The 18,842-nt window shown below is 49.2% G+C and overlaps 1 protein-coding gene and 1 long non-coding RNA gene across 26 annotated transcripts in view; one reads left to right on the top strand and one right to left on the bottom strand.

Moving 5' to 3' along the window:
* Positions 1 to 5,225: 5,225 nt before the first annotated feature.
* On the bottom strand, positions 5,226 to 7,719 carry LOC111767611 (uncharacterized). The gene is made up of 5 exons (XR_011424579.1): positions 6,992 to 7,719; positions 6,395 to 6,499; positions 5,909 to 6,070; positions 5,598 to 5,816; positions 5,226 to 5,466 (listed from the first exon to the last, which is right to left on the bottom strand). It is a non-coding gene; the product is annotated as an uncharacterized lncRNA (long non-coding RNA).
* Positions 7,720 to 7,762: 43 nt separating this feature from the next.
* ZNF789 (zinc finger protein 789) overlaps positions 7,763 to 18,842 on the top strand; it is a 31,621-nt gene continuing 20,541 nt past the window's right edge. For 2 of the 25 annotated variants that reach the window (XM_005598599.4, XM_070231614.1), the window contains exons 1-4: positions 7,767 to 8,114; positions 10,517 to 10,762; positions 15,160 to 15,228; positions 17,855 to 17,923. In XM_005598599.4, the coding sequence (XP_005598656.4) occupies positions 8,097 to 8,114; positions 10,517 to 10,762; positions 15,160 to 15,228; positions 17,855 to 17,923 (402 nt within the window). In that variant the 5' untranslated portion in view covers positions 7,767 to 8,096. Of the gene's footprint in view, positions 8,115 to 8,161; positions 10,763 to 11,326; positions 11,538 to 13,231; positions 13,722 to 15,159; positions 15,229 to 17,089; positions 17,267 to 17,854; positions 17,924 to 18,842 lie in introns of those variants that run through there. The other 23 variants (XM_070231616.1, XM_070231629.1, XM_070231622.1 and 20 more) reach the window with 22 other exon arrangements.

Consider the following 18,842-nt stretch of genomic DNA (forward strand, 5'->3'; position numbering starts at 1 on the left):
CTTCTTTTTACAAAGGTATGGCATCATATACTATTAATTTATAAATAAAAGTTAACAACAATAATAATTAAAATGTATAAGATTAATGACGTTCATTCTTTCCCAAGCTAGGGAATTACAGCTACCCCAAAGGCACTGAAAAGTTAGAATGCCCACAGGAAGATGTCGTCGTTGGTGGGGAATCTGAGCTTGGCTGACAGCAGCAGACATGTTCACGCTTTGGGGGAGCTGGGATTTTGCTGTAGGACCATCTGAGCCACGCAAACCTTTGGCAAAGGAAGGCCAGTGTTTAACAGGACACAGCCAGTGTACAAAACCAACCTGGTTTTAATGATACAACATCCAAGCCCAGTTGTCGCTATAAATGCAGCTCTTCTGTGGCCACCACCGGCTTTGAGGCTGTTTCATCCTAGTTCTCTGTGAACAGGAGCCACAAAATTGGTGGGCAAGCATCGCCACCTGGTGGCTCTGGTTCACGTTGCCGAGTTCGTCACTGTACCTTTTGTCCTTCAAATCTCAAACCAAGGGCTCTGTCGTTTGGCTACGCAGGATAAGTTCAATTCATGAGAAATTCAAGACACCCACACAGGGTGATCAAGTTTTGCATCCCGACAAGTAAAGTTATTCCAAAGCCTGCTATCTACCATCATTGCCAGTTTGTAAGAGAACAGATATTTCAAACCAAAAAATAACAGAGGCCATAAAACTCAGATAAACGACAGTCCTGCTCATGAAAGAACAGGTGAAAATGGTATATGCATTTCATAAATACATAACTATCCCATAACTATATTAATACTCGTGGCGGTTAGTTATGCTGTTGAATGTGTCCACTTGACTAGGCCACGGGATGCCCAGATAGCTGGTTAAACGGTCTTTCTGCGGGTGTCTGTGAAGGTGTTTCCGGAAGAGCAGCATTTGAATCAGTGGCCTGAGGAAAGCAGATTGCCCTCCCCCGTGTGCAGGGGCCTCATCCCACCCACTGAGGGCCCGAACACAAGAAAAAGGCAGAGGAAGGTTGATGTCTCTCTCTCTGCCTCACTGTTCGTCCTGGGACATAGGTCTTCTCCTGCTTCAGACCTGGGACTTACACCACTGTGCCTCCTGGTTCTCAGCCCTCTGGACTCAGACTGAAACTACGACACCAGCTTTCCTGAGTCTCCAGCTTGCAGACGGAAGATCCTGGGACTCCTATGTCTCCTATTGGTCCCCTCTCTCTGGAGAACCCTGAGTGATACAACCAGATTTACATAATTTCCCTTTGTCAATCCATGTCTCAGCCTGGTCAACCAAGCAGAGTGGGAGACAAGGTCTTGTACACAGAGACTTCATTAGGGAGGGACCAGGAGAGAGAGAGCAGGGAGAGGTCTGGAGTAACAGCATCCTTGCCATGGAGAGGCAGCCTGCCCTTGACCCTCCTTACCGCTGGGACTGGAAAAACCCCACTCAGCAGATCAGTATCCCATAGGAAGTTCTAGAAGCTGTGTTCATCTGTTGCAGTGAAATCCTACTGTCATCACAGCAGCTCTGATTGGGCTACGCCCTTGGCTAAGGTTAGAGCAGTTTATGACCATTGTCTAGTACACTTGACCTGGCTTTTGCAGGAGCCAAACAAGTGAACTCAATGGAGCTGTGAAGGGCACACACACGCCTGAATCCTTTAGATCTTTGAAGATGGTGCTCAGGTCTACAATTCCATCTGTGATGCAGCACCTCCCCTGATGTAGTGCTGGGTGGGTGAACGAGTGTGAGTGGCTAAGGATATCTAGCCCAGTTGTGTTCTTGGGAACCAGAGACGTTTCCACAGGGTGGGTCCACGGTCACATTTGACCGCCTGTGGGAGAGACTTGTGCCTGGCTCCATAAGCCACCACTCTACCTGGGGGCTTTCTTGCTGTTTCAGGTCCTATAGTGTCAGTGTCAACTCAGACCCTGCATCCAGCTCTTGGAAGACCTGGTTATTCTCAATTTTCCAGTGTGTAGTCCCTGTGATAAATTACCCTTGGGGAATTGAAAAATGAAATGAAAAGGAGAATATGGATTGACTCTACTTGTGGTGGCTCTGCAGAGTCCTTCCTCAAGTGGACCCAGCCACCCCAAGTGGAATTTCTGGATTCTGGGCTGAGAACTGGGTCAGATCCTAACACTGGCTGAGGGATTGACTTTCCATTGTACTAACCGATGTCAGTCTTCAGATCACCAGATCTTTTCTGGTTGACCCAGGTCAAGGAAGCACCCTAGCTGTCTGCCCTTACTTCTTACCCCTCAGAATACCGTGGGCAGGGAGCCAATGCCACAGACCACGGGGGTCAAGGCATGGCAGTTGCCATTCTGCCCGTGCTTCCTGTCCTACCAAGGCCGTCCTCCCTGCTTCTGAAGGTGAAGTCCAGCCACCCGGCTCTGTACTTCTGGAACGCTACCATGATTTTTGGGAATCTAGTTTCAGAGCAGCATCTGCTACTGTCACACTGGTCTGCACACCCTGAGCTTCGAAAAGATGCTGGAGTTTCCTGACAAGTGCATTTCTGATGCCCTTAGTGAAGGAAGAGTCCTCCGGACCCACCCATGGGGGCTTCTCTGGTCTCATGGATTCAATCTGCTCTATCATTCCCACCTCCCTCAGCCTTCTGACTCTTTTCTCGCCCAGGGAGGTTTAGCATCTCCACCTCATTTACTGTATCCTATTTCATATGGAAACTTTGTGGAGCCATCCCAGCAGCAGATTAGAAGTGGCTCCTTGGCAGGAGGTTAAATCCTGAAGGAGATGCCCGTGAGTCAACAAACTCTCTGCATCTACTCCTTTATTCTGCCCTTGCTAAAGACACACATATATCCACACGTATTGCCTAGTTCCTGCTGGCTCCCATGAGCCAATACTACAGTTCCATCAGTGAGTAAGCTATTTCCTCCTGCAAAAGGGGCTGTTTTTCCTCACTCAGGCTCTCCTGAGACTTAATCCAACATATTGGTGTAGAGGTGATGAGGCAAGGTGTGTTGCTTCTTGAGATGGATAAGCATCGTTTTGTGAGGTATTCGTTCAGGTGGAGTTTTAGCATGGTGCCTAGGCATGGGGAGGCAGCTCTGCTGTGTCCACGAGAGAGGGCCACTTCTGCTGGCCTGCAAATGATCAGGCGGTTTCTGTGTTTGAATATTGTCAGGTGCATGGTTCCAAAACGCCCCATCCCAATCTCAGGTTTCCACTCCTTCACTATGAGGGCCTGACCTCAGCACAGGAGACCTGCCAAGGCTGTCCATCCAGCCTCCTCTGTAACGCTGTCACCCTCATGACAAAATCGCATGCCTATTGCTCCTTTGTGGCTGCAGGAAATGCAAGTCTTTTAAACAGCAGTATGCAGGCCTGCTGGTTTTCATGGCATGCCCTGAGTGAAGAGCTGGCTGACCTGAATCTGTCAGTATCTTTCCACAAGGACTCCTACACAGTTGACAAAGCCAGCCATTAAACCTTGCATTGCGTCTGGTGTCATGGTTTAGTTGGCGAGCTCGCTTGGGCAGCCCTGGGTTCGCCAGTTCGGCTCCTGGGCATGAACCTATACATTGCTCATCCAGCCATGTGGTGGCGGCATCCCACATGGAAGAACTACAAGGCCTTACAACTAGGATATACAACTATGTACTGGGGCTTTGGGGAGTTGAAAACAAGAAAGAAAAGAGGAAGATTGGCAATAGATGTTAGCTCAGTGCCAATCTTCCTCACAAAAAGAACACTTGCGTTTATCTTTCACCTCATCCTTGCAGGGGTTATGAGAGATGGACAGCTTAACCCAATGCTTTGAGCCTGCCTATACCTCAGCCCCCACCGTGAGTAAGAGTCTTAGGAATCATGATGCTACAACAAGCCTGGGTGATCACCAGCCCACTTCTGGGGCCAACTGTTTTAGCTTTTCTCTCCCACAGGCTTCGAGTAACACTTGTGCTCCAATAGCTTCCTTGGGAGGTGTCAACTTTAAAGACTTTTCACCTGTCATTTTACCCACAAAATGAGTTTATTCAGGAATATTTGAGAGGATTGCAATTTGGGATGCGCCTCCTATGGCAAACCCTAGACAAATCCAGAAGACAAAAGAGGGGAGCTGCTTTGAAAGGGGAAAAGGGGGAGGTAGGGAGGGGCTGCTCTAAATGCAAGTTCATGGCGGAAAGGAAGCATCCGGGGCAGTAACAGGTTCTCATTGGCTGAGCTCCAGCGTTTCTCATTGGCTGGGCTGTGACTGGGTGGGGAGAGAAATCTGCCTCAGTAGGAAAGTAGTGCTACTTCCTGTAGAAGATGCAGACTTCCAGCCTCCCCCTGGATGGTGTAATTGACGTTCTCTGATAGGGCGTGAGAGCTCCCCCTACACACCTTCCCAACCCCAATTTGAAGTTTCAGAGTTTCCCAGAGGGGATCCTAGGGAGAGGAGTGAGGGACTGGCAAGAGTCAGGCAGGAAATGGCAACACAAGAGACTCTATTGAGGTCATCACTGTGATCACTGGAGTCCTGAATCTGCCAGGACTCCAGAGCAGTGGACAGAGGGCTGCCCCAAATGGACCACAGGGGTACTCTTTACCCATTGGCTCCTAACCCCCTAGATTGAACGTTGCCTCTAGGATGTTAATTCCCCCTCACTTCCAAGCTGTATGTGTCTATGGGCCCCATGAGCTCCTTTCTGCGTCTGAGGCATCTGTGGAGCTTCCTGGTAGAAATTTAAACATGCACGGCATGCACATGGGACAAGAAGCTTGAAGGGAGTCAAAGCCTGTGGGAACTGTTCATCCCCCCATGTCGGAGATCCCAGAGGTAAGGCTGGGAAGAAAGACTGAGGACGTGGAAAGCTCCTACTCCAATACACATCTATAGCTTTACAAACTTAGATGAAAACCCAAATTTTACATTGGCCCCATGGCCAAAGTCTATTGGCTGCCCTTCCTCCATCTTTCCAGCCTCCTCTCCTACCTCTCTCCACCTCCTCACTCACCTCCAGCTATCCTGCCTTCTGCGTGTCTGTAGGGGGAGGGGGGGGGTCCAAACACACTCCAGGTGTGCTCACTCAGCATTTCATCAGAAGAGCCGCAAACCAGAGGCAGCTCCCAGGAGCCTCCAGCCCTCTCTTTCCACCAAGATTGCAGGGTTTCCTCAGTAGTTCACGAGGGTTGAAAATGGGTTTGGTGAAATGAGTGACTTGTTAATTGGTGTATCAGTCAGGGTTCAATGAGGTGACAGAAACACCCTAGTGATTCGAAGAGACAAAGTTTAATATAAAAACCCACGAACTAATGGGATAGGTGCACTCTGGAACTTTATGGAAATCCACCCTTTTGAAGGCTGAGAAAGACGTTCGAGGGGAGGGGCCTCATGGGAGGCGTTCAGCTAGGGCCTTGCCTGAGGGGGCTGCTGGAGGAAGCTGTTGGCGGCTCTGTGCTATGGGCCAGCACTAGGGCAGGAGCCTGGCGCTGGAGAAGCCATTTGTGCACCTGCAACCAGGAAGGAAGTCCTCTTTCCCCGGCTCTGTCTTTCCAAGAAAAACACATAAAGGGCCCAGCTGCATTCTCCCAAAGCAGGCCATGAAGAGTGGATTTGGAGCCGAGAGGCCATATACTGATACCTGACAGGACTGGCATTGGAGGCTAGGAGAACGGGGCCGGCCTTTGTGAAATCAGTGGTTGTCAAGAGTTGGAAAGCAGATTTTGGAGCTATTCTTTCCCTTGCGTGAACAGGTTTGAGAATCAGGTTTGGCCTTTACTCTTAGAGATGACACCGGACGTTTGATCCTCAAGCAGTGCCCCTCGCGCACACGAGGCAAAGTTTTGGTGGCTATCCTCATCTACGAAAAACAAGTTAAAAGTTGAGCAGGACTATTTGGGGTTAGCTGAACCACTTGGGTTCTTTGCAGCACACACACCCAAGCAGTCTCACCTCTGGGCCTTTGTACTTGCTATAGCCTCTGTCCGGACCCTCTACACGGGATGTTTACATGGCTCACTCTTTCATGGCTTCGAGCCTTGGCTCAAATGTCCTCTGAGAGGTACACAGCAAGACAGGCTTAAACGCATAAGGGGTTTGTGCAGGGAAATGCCTCTGTAAAAGAAAATGGGGTGGGGAAGCCTGGGAATGTGGGAGAGCCATCAGGCCACGAGGCCAGTCAGACTCCAAATGAGGGAGAGAGAGAGGGAAGGCCAGGTAAAGGGGACGTGCACAGCTGCAGAGTCTAAGGAAGGCTCGGTAAGGCCACTGGGGAGTCTGGGAGCCCCAGGAGACCAACAGAGGAGTCCATGCCTCCCAGGGACAGGTCTGCCCAAGTGTCCGTCCGTGTCTCAGTCACTGGGAGCGGTGCAAGGGAAGCAGGAGCTCCGTGCAAACAGAGGATAGGGTTCCCGGCCCAGCAGACCACTGATCTCACACCTTTGTTTCCTGACGTTCCCTGGAGTTGGCGGCCTTGGACGAGCAGTCCCCTGGATACCTTGTCTTATCAGTCTGCAGTCCATGATCACCCTCTAGAAAACAGCCCTAGAGAACGGTCAAACAGCAACCACATTTCACCAGGAGACTGTAAAATCATGTTTCACAGACTGGATACAAGGCACATTGCAGGACAGCAAAACAATTTGAATTGGTCTCGGGAGTAGATTAAAATTGGATTCCTTCCAGGGATCAAGCAATACAAAGAGAAAGAGAGAGAAGGAAGCAAGGGAGAGAAGAAAGAAAGAGTTTGCCCTCAGCATTTGGGACTAGGATTTGGGAACGCCTGTCATGGATCCTAACGGGCTGGAAGACATCCAACAAGCCCTAAAGTCAAAACACCTCATTCATTTAAAAAGACTGATTTCATGTATTGATTCTTTCTCAGTCCCTCATGTTAGAAGTGAGATCCAGAGAAAGGAGACAACTTCCCAACAGCACGTAGCAAGTCAGCAGCAGAGCCTAGACAAGAACCCAGGTGCCCAGACTCCCCAATCATTCATTCCTGAGGGCCTCCCTTGCTCCCAGCTGCAAGCTAACCTCTAGGAGGACAATGGTGAGGACAATCTGAATGAACTGAATTCCTGCCTTCACAGAACTTCCAAGGAGGTGCTTGAGCTGGCTCTTCCAAGACGAGTAGGAGTTTGCCACACATGCGCCGGGAAGGAGGGCAGTCGAAGGACATTCGGGGCACTGTGTGCAAGTAGAGAGGCCTGAAGCAGCACAGGGAGTCAGCAGTTGCATTCCAGCCCTCTGATTCCAGCAGAGTCAAGGGCTGAGGGCGAGGTGATCTGGAGAGGAGCATGCGCTGTGAAGACAACAGGAAAGCCTGGCAGGGGTTTGGGCAGCGAAGGACAACAGTAGGAGCTACGCTCTAATCACTGGGGCTGGAGCACGGGCTGAGCGGCCTGGTAGCAGGCGGCAGTGGGGAAAGGCCGCGACAAGGCCAGGTAAGAAATGAAGAGGGCCAGAGGCAAAGGGAGGAAACAGGAGAGGGAAGGGCTCTGTCCTGGAATTGTGCAGGGTGGGCCACCCTCAAGGGTCCCCCAGGCCAATGCCAAGAAGCAATGGGCCTTGCAACAGGAAGCGCCCTGCGCCCGACGAGCCGGGCAGACGCTCGGAAACGTGCGGGGCGCGGGTAAGCGGCTGCGTTCAGACGGAGTGGAAGCTCGGAGGAAGCTCGCGCACTAGGTGGCCGAGCCGGGACCTGATCCCCAGCGTTCACACGCTCAAGGTCCCTGCCCTCCCGCCGCCGCCCCCAGTTCCTTGATCGTCAGCCAATAGGAACCGAGACCGCCGGCGGTTCCGCTTGGGCGTGGGGTCAAGGGTCACCTATGATGGCGGCGCTCAGCAGCAGCTGAGGCGTGAAGCGGAGAATGGCGCTGGCGGCGGAGGCTCGGCTGGGGCGCCGGCTGAGCTCCGGGGCCGAGGCGAAGGCCCTGGACCGCGGCCGGGCGCTCGCGGAGCCCGCGGAAGGCGGCCGCGCCCGTGGTCCGGTAGGAGGGCGCGCGGCCCGCGCCGAGCGCATGTTCCTTCAGCTTCAGCCTCTCGGGGCGCCGGACAGGCCCCCTTCGTGCGGCCCAGCTCCGAGCCAAGCCCCGCCGGTTCGCGGCCGCGCCGCAGGCCCCCGCCAGTGCCCTCCCGAATGGAGTCGGAGCCGAAGGTCCGGGCGGCGCCTCCCTCCCTCCGTCCGCCCTCGCCTCCGCCACTGCTCCCCGGGCCCTCGGCCTCTTGGAGAAGCTGCGAGGCACGGGGTCTGCCTCCGGGCGGACGCCTCTCCGGCGGCTGCAGGCCCCGGAAGGGAAGGCGGTTGGCGCGCTGCCCAGTGATGGAGCGGCTGGGCATCCGCTCCTCCCCCGGGGGTCGGGGTTGTCACCACAGTTGAGGGAGGAACGGGAGGCTCAGAGAGGTCAAGGGACAAGCCCCGGGCCCACAGCTGGCAGGCGGACGCACAGTGGCCTCCGCACTCGGGCCGTCTGACTCCCGAAGTTCTGCTGTTCGGAAGGGCGGCTGCCAAAGGTCAGGGAAGCCGTGGGCCGGCTGGAGTCGCTGAGCAGCTGGGAAAGGACGTGTCGCCCGAGCGGGTGCAGGGGTGAGAGAGGAAGGAGCGAAGGTCCGAACGCACTCGAATGGCTGCACTGCAGGCCTCTGCGTTGCCTCAGGTTTGAGAAAATGGCAGCAGAGGGCGGCTCCCCGGGGCGGCTCATCTGGGAGCCCATGCTCGGAAGAGCGAAAATGTGTCAGGATGCGTTCTCGTTGGTGCCGGTTGTGGAAACCTTGGTGGGGGATGAAAAAGAAGCGGATCGGGCCAGTTTGGCTTCCGCCTTCTCTGCCAAGGGTGAGGAGTGATCTTTAACTGAAAAGGGGCGAGAGCAAGAGAAACAGGATTTCAAGCTCCAAATGAATGAAAAGTTGAGTTGTTTCCTTCTTAATAGGGAGTTGTAACAGTGATTTATGTGTTCCAGATGGATAGAGGTACCTTATGACATGTAGGATATGTGCGAGTATTTGCTGCCAGTCCGTGGCTTTTCTTTGTATTCTCTTGAGAGTGTCCTTTGAAGAGCAAAATTTTTTTTAATTTTAGTGGAATTCAATTGATGGCTTTTCTGCCCTGGATTGTGCTTTCGGTATATCTAAGAAATCTGTGCCTAACCCAGCATCACAAAGATATTTTTCCCATGTTTTCTTCTAGGAGCTTCATAGTTTTAGGTCTTGTGTTTAGGTCTATGAGCCAGCCACTTGAGTTGATTTTTGTGTATGGTGTGGGTTACGGGCCTTTTTTGCCTGTGGATACCCAATTGTCCTAGGATCATTAGTTGAAAGACTATCCTTTCCTTGTTGAATTGCCTTGGTGCGTTTGTTGAAATCAATTGGCTGTAAATCTAAGGATTGATTTCTGGCTGCTCAGTTCTGTTGCGTTCATCGATATGTTTGTCCTTATGCTAAGATTAAACTCTCTTGTCTTCTGTAGCTTTATCAGAAATTTTGAATTTTTGAAATAGAAGTCCTCCAGCTGGTCCTTGTTTGTGGAAGTTGTTTTGGCTGTTCTGGGTCTTCTGCTTTTCCATACAAATTTTAGGATTGGCTTGTCCCTTTCTGCAAAAATTCTTTTTGGATTTTGATAGAGATTGTGTTGAATCTGTAGGTGGATTTGAGCACAAATGCCATCTAAACAATTGTGAGTCTTTCAGCCTATGAACATGGAATATCTCCCCATTCAAGTAGTGTTTAATTTTTCTCAGCTGTGTTTTGTAGTTTTCAGTATACAACTCTTGGATTTCTATTGTTAAATCTATTCCTAAGCATTTTATTGTTTTTGCTGGTATTTTGAGTAAATTGTATTTTTAATTTCGTTTTTGGAGTGTTCATTGTTAGTATTTTCAAATGCAGTTGGTGTTTGTATTCACCATGTGTCTTGTGACTTTGCTGAGAACTTGTTTATTTCTGTAGATTTCTGTGTATTTCTTAGGAGTTTCTACCTATAGGATCATGCATGCTCTCTGGTTGTCTGTGAATAAAGACAGTTTTACATCTTCATTTCCAATTTTGTTGGCTTTTGTTTATGACCACCAGTGATCGTAGTGAGTACATCCCATCACTCTTACGTTGTCACATACTGTTTACTGTAGGGGCTTTAGCTCTATTGACTCATTTAGTTCTCACAACAACCCAATAAGAGAGACACTGTTGTCATCTCCGTATCGCATAGAGGGAAACAGACACCGAGAGGTTAAGCTGTCTACCTAGGTCACAGCTGGTAAGGGTCTAACAGCTGTAGACCCCATGGTGTTGCCAAGATTCAAACTAAGGGAGTCTTCAACTAAACTGCTCTGCGAGCCTGTGTCTTGCTGAATGGGGAGGATATGACACCTAGATCACTGGGTGAGTGTGAAGGTGAAATGAGATAGTGCCTCTCAGACACTTAGCACATAGTAAATGTTCCGTATAGTGTTAGTTGCTGTGTTAATAGTGTGTGTTCTTGGAATGGGTCAATAAGCTGCCATTTCTTGCCAGAAAAACTTGACATCGCCAATCAGTTGATGCTTTCTGGGAACTCTTTTTCAGATTTCCTCTGCCGCCTGTGGCTATGGATTCCCGCTTCTGTCCTCTAAAACCAAGGATGTGACGAAAGTTTGGGGAATGGGACTCAAAGGTTCTCAGCTTGGATTTCACAGGAGCCGGAAAGAGAGAAGTGTGCACTCTCCCCTTGGCTTTCTCTGCTGTGACTGGGCTGAGAAAGCTCCCTCTGACTTTCAGGAATCTGATGACACAAACCAAACCGGAACAACAACACAGAAGGAGGCTATAATGGTGCGTTGTTTGAAACCCTCTGGACTACATTATTTTTCAGCCTGTTGGGTGATAACTGTGAACCTTTAGACAAAAGGGCGTTTCGTGATAAGAAAGATGTTGTCTTTTGGCCCCAGAGAGACGACCTTTCTTTGCTGGCTTGGAGATAGCCTGAAACACTCTACACTGCCTAGAATGTGGTCTGGGGAAAATTCAATGAAATCCTTAAGATGGAGGCCGTATTCCAGATATTCGAAATTGGATTGCGGTAATGCTAGAAGTGATTTATGATGGCTTTTCAAAAAATAGACATTAGTCCATCCATATTATAAGTACAATAAGAAACATTTTTTAAAATAAAGGGGAAATTACCTGGAAATATATACTAGACAAACCTTTCTTTTCACTTTTCTCTTCTTCCCTCATTCATTTGTAAATATATTTTTTATGTAATTCTGATCATAGCATAGGTTTTGTTTTCTGCCATTTTTCACTTCATTTTATATCACAATTCTTTTATACTTAGTATTGCACGCTTTATGTGCTGTGAGATGCCACGTTGCCTTTCTTTATCCGTTTCATTAGGAACAGTTTTAGACATGCAGACGTCGACAGAATAGGATAATGCATCCCGCGGACCGTCACCAGCTTCAGCCATCATCAGCTCATGCCCGGCTTGTTTTATCCGTTTCCCGACCTTCCCCCTGATAAATTTGGAGCAAATCCTAACGTCATTGATGTTTGTTCATAAATATTTCAGTATTTATCTTAAAAACTAATGACTCAAAAGCAAAAGGTAAATGCAACATCATTATCGCACTTAAATGTTAAGAGTATAGTCTCTTCATATCATCAAATATCCAATCAGTGTTCAAATTGCCAGTTGTCTCATAAATGTCATTAGATTTTTATTTTTTTAATTTAATTTTTTTTTTTTTTAAAGATCGGCACCTCAGCTAACAACTGTTGCCAATCTTTTTTTTTTTTTTTTCTGCTTTATCTCCCCAAACTCCCCCAGTACATAGTTGTATATGTTAGTCGCGGGTCCTTCTAGTTGTGACGTGTGGGATGCTCCCTCAACGTGGCCTGATGAGCAGTGCCGTGTCTGCGCCCAGGATCCGAACTGGCGAAACCATGGGCCACCACAGCAGAGCGTGCGAACTTAACCACTCGGCCACGGGGCCAGCCCGGATTTGTAATTTTTTTAAAGCTTTTTCTTCAATCAAAATCCGGATAACATCCAGACATTGCAATTGATTGATAAGACTTTTAAAAATCTTTTAAGTCTCTTTTAATGTTTCTTCCTTGAAATTTATTTATTGATGAAATCACATCGCTTATTCTGCACAGTTTTCCAGTCTGAAGTTTGTTGAATGCATCCGTGTTGTGCCATTTGACATGATCCTCTGTCATCTGTATTTCCCCTCAATTGGTAGTTGGACCTAGAACCAGATTCCCTTTGAATGTTGTGTGTGTACTGCTTGCCAGGCCCTTAGGGGTCTGTGCAGGTAGTAATGGGGCATGTGAGTTACTTTTCAGTATTTTAAACTATTCTGCATTTTCAGCTTATAGGGCTGTATAGGCTAACATCATTGTCCAGTTTCTTTGATTTTGCCTAGAATCACATCATCTCATTATAAAAAACCAGTTATTTGATGCAGATCGAAGCTCTGTCTGAAATTATGTCAGTCATTGATGGATACTAATGGGCGAGTGTATTATAGTAGTAATAATGCTATTTATTTGGTAGGGAAAATCTTGTTACACATGGGGTTCCTAGGAGAAAATAGGGCATCATTAGTGGGGAGTAGGTTGAGACTAGTGTATTTGCAGATATTCTCCTCACCTCCAGCCTCCATTGTGAATATTCAAAACCTCATCGTTTAAAACCTGTGTGAGGAAGTGAGCCCCAGTGGCTTAGTGGTTAAGTTTGGCGTGCTCTGCTTCAGTGGCCTGGGGGCGGTTCCCTGGTGTGGACCTACACTACTCACCCCTGGCCATGCTGTGGCGGCAGCTCACGTACAAAAGAGTTGAAGATTGGCCATGGATGTTAGCTCAGCCTAAATCTACCTCAGCAAGAGAGAAGGAAGATTGACAGCAGATGTTAGATGAGGGTGAATCTTCCTCAGCACAACAAACAAGAGACCTGGGAGAGGTTTCTTACGAAGACCAACCTGGCTTCTCCAGTAGGGTTTTAGAGAACAATAAGGTTCTTCTTTAGAGTGACTCCTAAACATCTTTCCTCCTTACTTGCTTATTTAAATATTGAAATTGTCGATTTTGAATAGATAACCTATTTGCATAATTCAGAATCCTTAAGGTGCAGTAGAAGATGTGATGAAAAGTATGTCTTCCACCTCTGTCCTCGCAGCATCATGGTTTTTCTCCCTGTAGACAACCTGTGTTAACAGTTTTCAGTTTGTCCTTCTAGAGAGAGTTAATGCATCTGCAAAGGAGTACATCTGCGTATTCTTTTGGTCTCCTTTTCAGATAAGTGGTGTCATATAACATGCTGTTCTTCACCTTCCTGAGGAATCGGAGTGGATGTTGCAGGAAGAAAATGTTTTTCCTTTCCTGAAAAATTCAAGTGGTATTAAATGACGTGGGAGAAGCTTTCTTTACTGAGACTAAGGATGCTTTTCAATAAGTCAGTGTGTCATGGAGGTGATGTGGTGCAGTGGGCTGGAGCTGGAGACCGGCTTTCTAGTCCTTGCTCGGCTCTAACATATGTGCCTTGAGGAAGTCATTCTGATATCTGACTGGGTAACAACGTGGGGGTCGGGCAGTATGACCTTTAGTGTTACAAATGCTATGACCCTCCATCAGTGCACTGACCCTGGTGGTGGGTCAGCAAGGGGATAGGAGGATGTTTTGGAGCCCTCGCCCGTCCCACTGCCTCTGGACAGACCTCAGGAGACACGGGTGCTACAGATCTCCTGCGGCAGAGCCCACCCTCTTGTCCTGGCAGATGGCGAAGGAGGTGAGTTGACCTGCTGGAGATTGATGTCGGGGGTTGGGGAGCCACTTGCCTGCTGTTGAGCCTGAAGTGGGCATTTCATTGAGCCCCATCTGCTTTGTGAAGCTGTGGGCATTCCCGAGCCAATCAGTAGGATGGCTCCAGAGAGCTGTGTTGACAGACCTTGCTAACTCTTTTCTGTTCGCTGCTCTCTGTGGCTCTTGGGAAGTCTCAGTTATTATTGACATGACAGCGCACACCAGGCAGCCTCCTCAGGGCCTCCCGCTCCCTTTGCCGTGAAGTCACCGAGCCGGGCTGCGTGTGCAAATGGCTTTTCCTCTTGTACTGAAAGAAGCCCATCTGCTAACACTTGTTGTGCATAGCGGGGGCTTTCAGAGTCCGGGATCCTGGGTTACCCCAAGGCTCTTCAGAAGAGCGGTTGTTTCCAGGGAAGGCCAAGATGGCTGAATTTTTCAAGTTTCCTTTTCTGGCGCCGTGTGCTTTGTAGGAAAACACAATGGTGGTGTTTAGGAAGTCTTTCAAGAGGGGTGTTGGCATTGAGAGCAGCCTAGTGACAGGTCCAGGGAATGGGGTTGCTGAGGCCTTTCACAGGAGGTGCTCACCTCTCGTGGACTTTCCGGGAGGCAGGAGGACGGCCCAGAGGGGAAGCAGAGGGACAGTAGAGGTGGCCTAGCTGAGAGTGTGCCTGCACTGGCTGGGAGTGCTGGAGGAGGAAACCCAGTGGCCATTGAGTGAGCCGTTGGACTGGCACCACTTTCCAGACCCCCTTCCGGTCCTAACTTTCTTGGATCCCCGACCCTGCAGAACTGATTTCCCTGCTGGTGGTTTCTTTAGGCTTCAGCTTGCGAAACAGCTCTTATGGGCAGTGTGCGTGGAAGGTGATCAAAAATGGAATTTGCTCATGAGCCTCTGCAGAGACGACCACTTCCAGAATTGTGTTGAGCATTAAACATTTCTGGAGTGGCTAATGTGGGATCGACCCACAGAGCAGAGAAAGCCAGGTTCCTCGTGCCTGAGAGGAGCAGGGAGCCCTCCCCAGAGAGCTGTGGGGAGGCTGTTCCGTTGCAGGGAGAGCTCCGTCTGTGAGCCTGGTGGGAGGGAGGGGGCGTGAGCGTCTTGTGATGCCTGGACGCTCTTTGAATCCTTCTTTTATTTTTAATCAAATTGACTAAGTTCAAAAATTTGTCATGTTAGTCTGAAAAAACTTCCCCCCAGCTCCTCACATTATGCTGGTGGATTAAACACCAGTCGCAGCTCTGGCAGCAGGTGAACATCACCAAGGGATTTGCTGCTTTTGTTTTACTTTGCGACCCGCGTCTAACTCTGCCTTCTCTCTGACCTAACAGTTCCTATGTGCGTGTGGGGCCGCCAGTTAGGGGTGATGGGGAGGGGCCAGAAGCCCACATTGTTCACCGTGACCATATCTCTTGCTTCTCCCCAGATTGCTCCCAGCCGTAGTGACAGTCACGAAGTCCACAGAGTGCAGGACTTCGATGAACAGGTGTTCCAGGTAAGAGACGTGGGCTGAGAGCCACTTATTCTGCCCCTGGGATGCTTTAAAAGGCTGAAATTTGGGTGGGGTGACGGCATATCTGTTAGGGGGATTTTCTGAATTAATACATTATTTTAGTAAAAATTATTGCCTGCGTTACCTAAGCCAGGATGTATGGTGGATTGTGAGGTACCAAGTTTGATCAGGTTTGGGGGGATAACACTCGTGGGAGAGACAGGTTACAAACACTAGCTGTACCAGAGAAGAGAGTGTCCCAGCACTGTGTGTGTTCCAGGCTGACTTCATCTTGCTCATCATTTTGTTCCCATCCCTGGGGCAGTGCCTAGCACGTGGTAGGTACCCATAGTCAATCCATAAATGAATGCAAACAGAAAGTGCTGTGAGAGTAGCAAAAGGGGAATTGGTAAGTCTCCCAGGGTGGAACAGAAGGGAGAGAAGGAGGTGGCAGGGAATTTACCAGGTAGACTGGGGATGGGTGGCAGGAAAGGTTCCATGGCAGAGGGGAGGGGCAGGGGGAGGCTTTAACTGCTGAGAGCCTGAGGGGCGGCTGGAGTTTGGTGTCCTTCCAGGGCAGCAGTGTGGGAGAGGCTGGAGGACAGGTGGAGAGTGAGTGATGCAGGATTTTGTGGAGTTGGGGGAGGAGGTGATGAAGGCCACTTGGGGAGCTGTGGGGAGAAGGGATAGGTGGGGAGACGTGTAAGGAGAATTGACCAGATTTGGGGCTTGATTCGATGGACGGAGTGAGCTAGAGGGAGTCGAGCATGACTCCACAGGCCAAAGAGCTGCTGCTGATGTTCTCAGCCCAGATCGGGGAGTCCCAGAGGAGGAGCGGGCTTGGGGTGGGTGGGAGGGGGAAGCAAGGAGGAAGTAGAGAGTGTATCTGCTTTTAGGGTTGCGGTAGAGTGTAGTGCTTCTTGCACAGGCTTCAAAGTCACATGGATGCGAGTTCAGGTCCCTGCTTCCCCAAATAGTAACTGGATGACTTCAGACAACTTACCAACCTTCTCTGAGATTCAGTTTCTTGTTAGATGGTCTTGGATATTGTCTTAGCACAGTGGAAGGCATGATAAGCAGTCATTAAAGGTGCTTTTCATTAGGCTGTTAGAAAAATAGATCTGGAACTCAGTAGAGTTTTGGGGACTGGACGTAACAGAGTACAGTGGAAAGGGAAAGTCTTGGGAACAGATGCTGCCTCCCAGGGGAGGGTGAAGAGTGAGGAGAGAAGAGGGCAGAAGACAGACGTTGGAGGAGGCTTCCAGCACTGAAGGGTGAGGAGTAGAGGCGGAGCTAGTGACACACATTGGAAGCTCTTAGAGAGGCACAAGAGAGGGATGGGGAAGAGAAAGGCTCCTGGAGGAGGGAGTGGTTCCTCTGGGGTGCAGTGCGATGGAAGAGCTCTTGGGTTTGCTTCTTAGGATGTCGGGCACCCTCCTTTAGCAAGAGCACTTTCTGTGCAGTGGGACAGAAGCCAGGCTGCAGTGGATTGAGAAAGAATCTGATGTGGAGGCCGTGTGGGGCAGCCTGCCTGGATCCAGGCCCCTCGGGGCTCAGGAGGAGTAGGGAATGCTACCGTGCTTTGGGTCCATCGACTAGGACACTGGGCTTCCAGAGACTTCTTCTCATCAACCTCTGCTTTGTTTGTCTGATAGGTTGTGTGTGGTCAGGATCATAGTCTGTTCCTAAGGGACAAAGGAGAAGTCTGTTCTAGTGATGGGGCACAGATGGACAAACAGATAGTGCCCCTCACTCCCCCTTGGGAGGGGCCGTATGCAGATGTGAGCTATAGGGCTCTTGGGGCTGGAACCACGTGCCTTACTTTGACTTATCATTTCCTGGGGACACCATTCTCTTTGTCCAGTCCATTTCCCCTCACCCCAGCTCCCATGGACAGGAACTGCCAAAAGGATGGATGGAGGATTAGAGCTGCCCCTCAACAAAGGGCCTTTCTCTCTGCAGAGTGAGTGCTGAGCCTTTTAAAGAAGAAACAAGGGCACCAAAAGGGAGCTCAACTTGAGCTGATTTCAGCAGAATGTGGGTAAGGGAGAGAGGAATGAGAGAGAAGCTTTCTCAACCTTGTATAGTTAATCTCATCTTTTTGTGTTTGATATTTGTCTGAAGGGAGGGCCTTTAAATTAAGACTTAAATGTGGTATAATCCTCAATAATCCTACCACCGCATCAGATCATCTTTGCTCACTGTCTCGTGTTTCCTTCCAGTCCTTGTTCCTCTGTGTACATCTTTTATACTGTCGTCGTAGCATAGGTGTGGCTTTATATGCCCTTTTATCATTTGCATAAAACATTTTTCCATGTTGGTGCAATCAGTTTTCACAGTTACGGTTTTTAATATTTGTGTGATATAGCATCAGATTAATTTACCATAAGGTAATTAATCCGTTAACCCTTTTATCAAGTCGTTACTTAATCATCACCCTGTTGTCAGCAGGCATACTATTTTGGGGAGTGAGTGCAGCAGCCACTGGGGATACTGTGACATTTATCGTGTGTACATATATAGCTTTTGCTTTCATTTGGATTATTGCTCTAGGATAAACCCCGTGAGTGGGTCAGAGGATTAGGATATTTTTATTGTTGTCAGAACGTATTGTTCAATTGCTTTCCAGATACTTTACCAGTTTATACCGCCAGCGGCAATGGAGAGGAGAGCCGCTTTCTTCCTATCCTCACTAGCAGTGAGTATTGTCCATCTAAGTGTGCTCATTTCATTACTGTGCCAGGTTTTTAAACGGGCTTTTCTTTGATAGCTACAAAACTGAAGCTTCTCTTTATTTTCACAGTCTTGGGGTGGGTAGATTTTTCACATCAGGTTTTTGTAAAACTACTGAAACAATTGATTCTGAAGCAGAGACAGGAATAAGGTGAAAAGTAGAAGTCCCACTGGCTGGAGATAACCGTGCTTATCAGTTTCCTGGTGCCATTCTGGAACTTGCCCTCACCTGCTGCACCTTCTCCCCTCCCTGCCCTTGCTTGCCAGGCTCTGAGTCAGCCCTGCTGCCCTGCCCTCAGTCCCTGGAGCGAGCCCTCCTCTTGACTGCCGTAGGGCCTTTGACCGTGCCGTCCCCTTAGCCTGGAACGCTCTTCTTTGCTCCCCTTTTCCTCCTGGGCCTCAGGTCGGGGGTTATCTCTTCAGTGAAGGCTTCCCTGACCATTCTTTCTAACTCGGTGGTTCTTTCTTTCTTCCGGTTTCTCTCCCAGCATCCTGTTCCTTTCTTTCATGATCCTTCAACAAGTCAAGTCACTTTTTAAAAATCTTTTTGATTATGTCAGCATTATGGTGTCTGCGGAAGCTGATGTGTAGGCAGTCCAATTGACCTACACATTCAATGCAATCCCTGTCCGAAGCCCAACTGCCTTATTTGCTGAAATGGACAGGCTCGTCCTCAAATTCATATACAGTCACAAGGGACCACCAATAGCCAAAAACATTTTGAAAAAGGACAGCGTTGGGGGACTCACTTTCTGCTTCCAAAATGTCCTAGAAGGCTATGGTGATCAGAGTGTGTGGTACGGGCATGAGGACACACACAGATCAAGAGAACAGAATTGTGAGTCCAGTAGTAAACACACACACTGCGATCCATTATTTATATT

The sequence above is a fragment of the Equus caballus genome, chromosome 13 (assembly GCF_041296265.1).
Source record: "Equus caballus isolate H_3958 breed thoroughbred chromosome 13, TB-T2T, whole genome shotgun sequence".
Taxonomy (NCBI): Eukaryota; Metazoa; Chordata; class Mammalia; order Perissodactyla; family Equidae; genus Equus; species Equus caballus.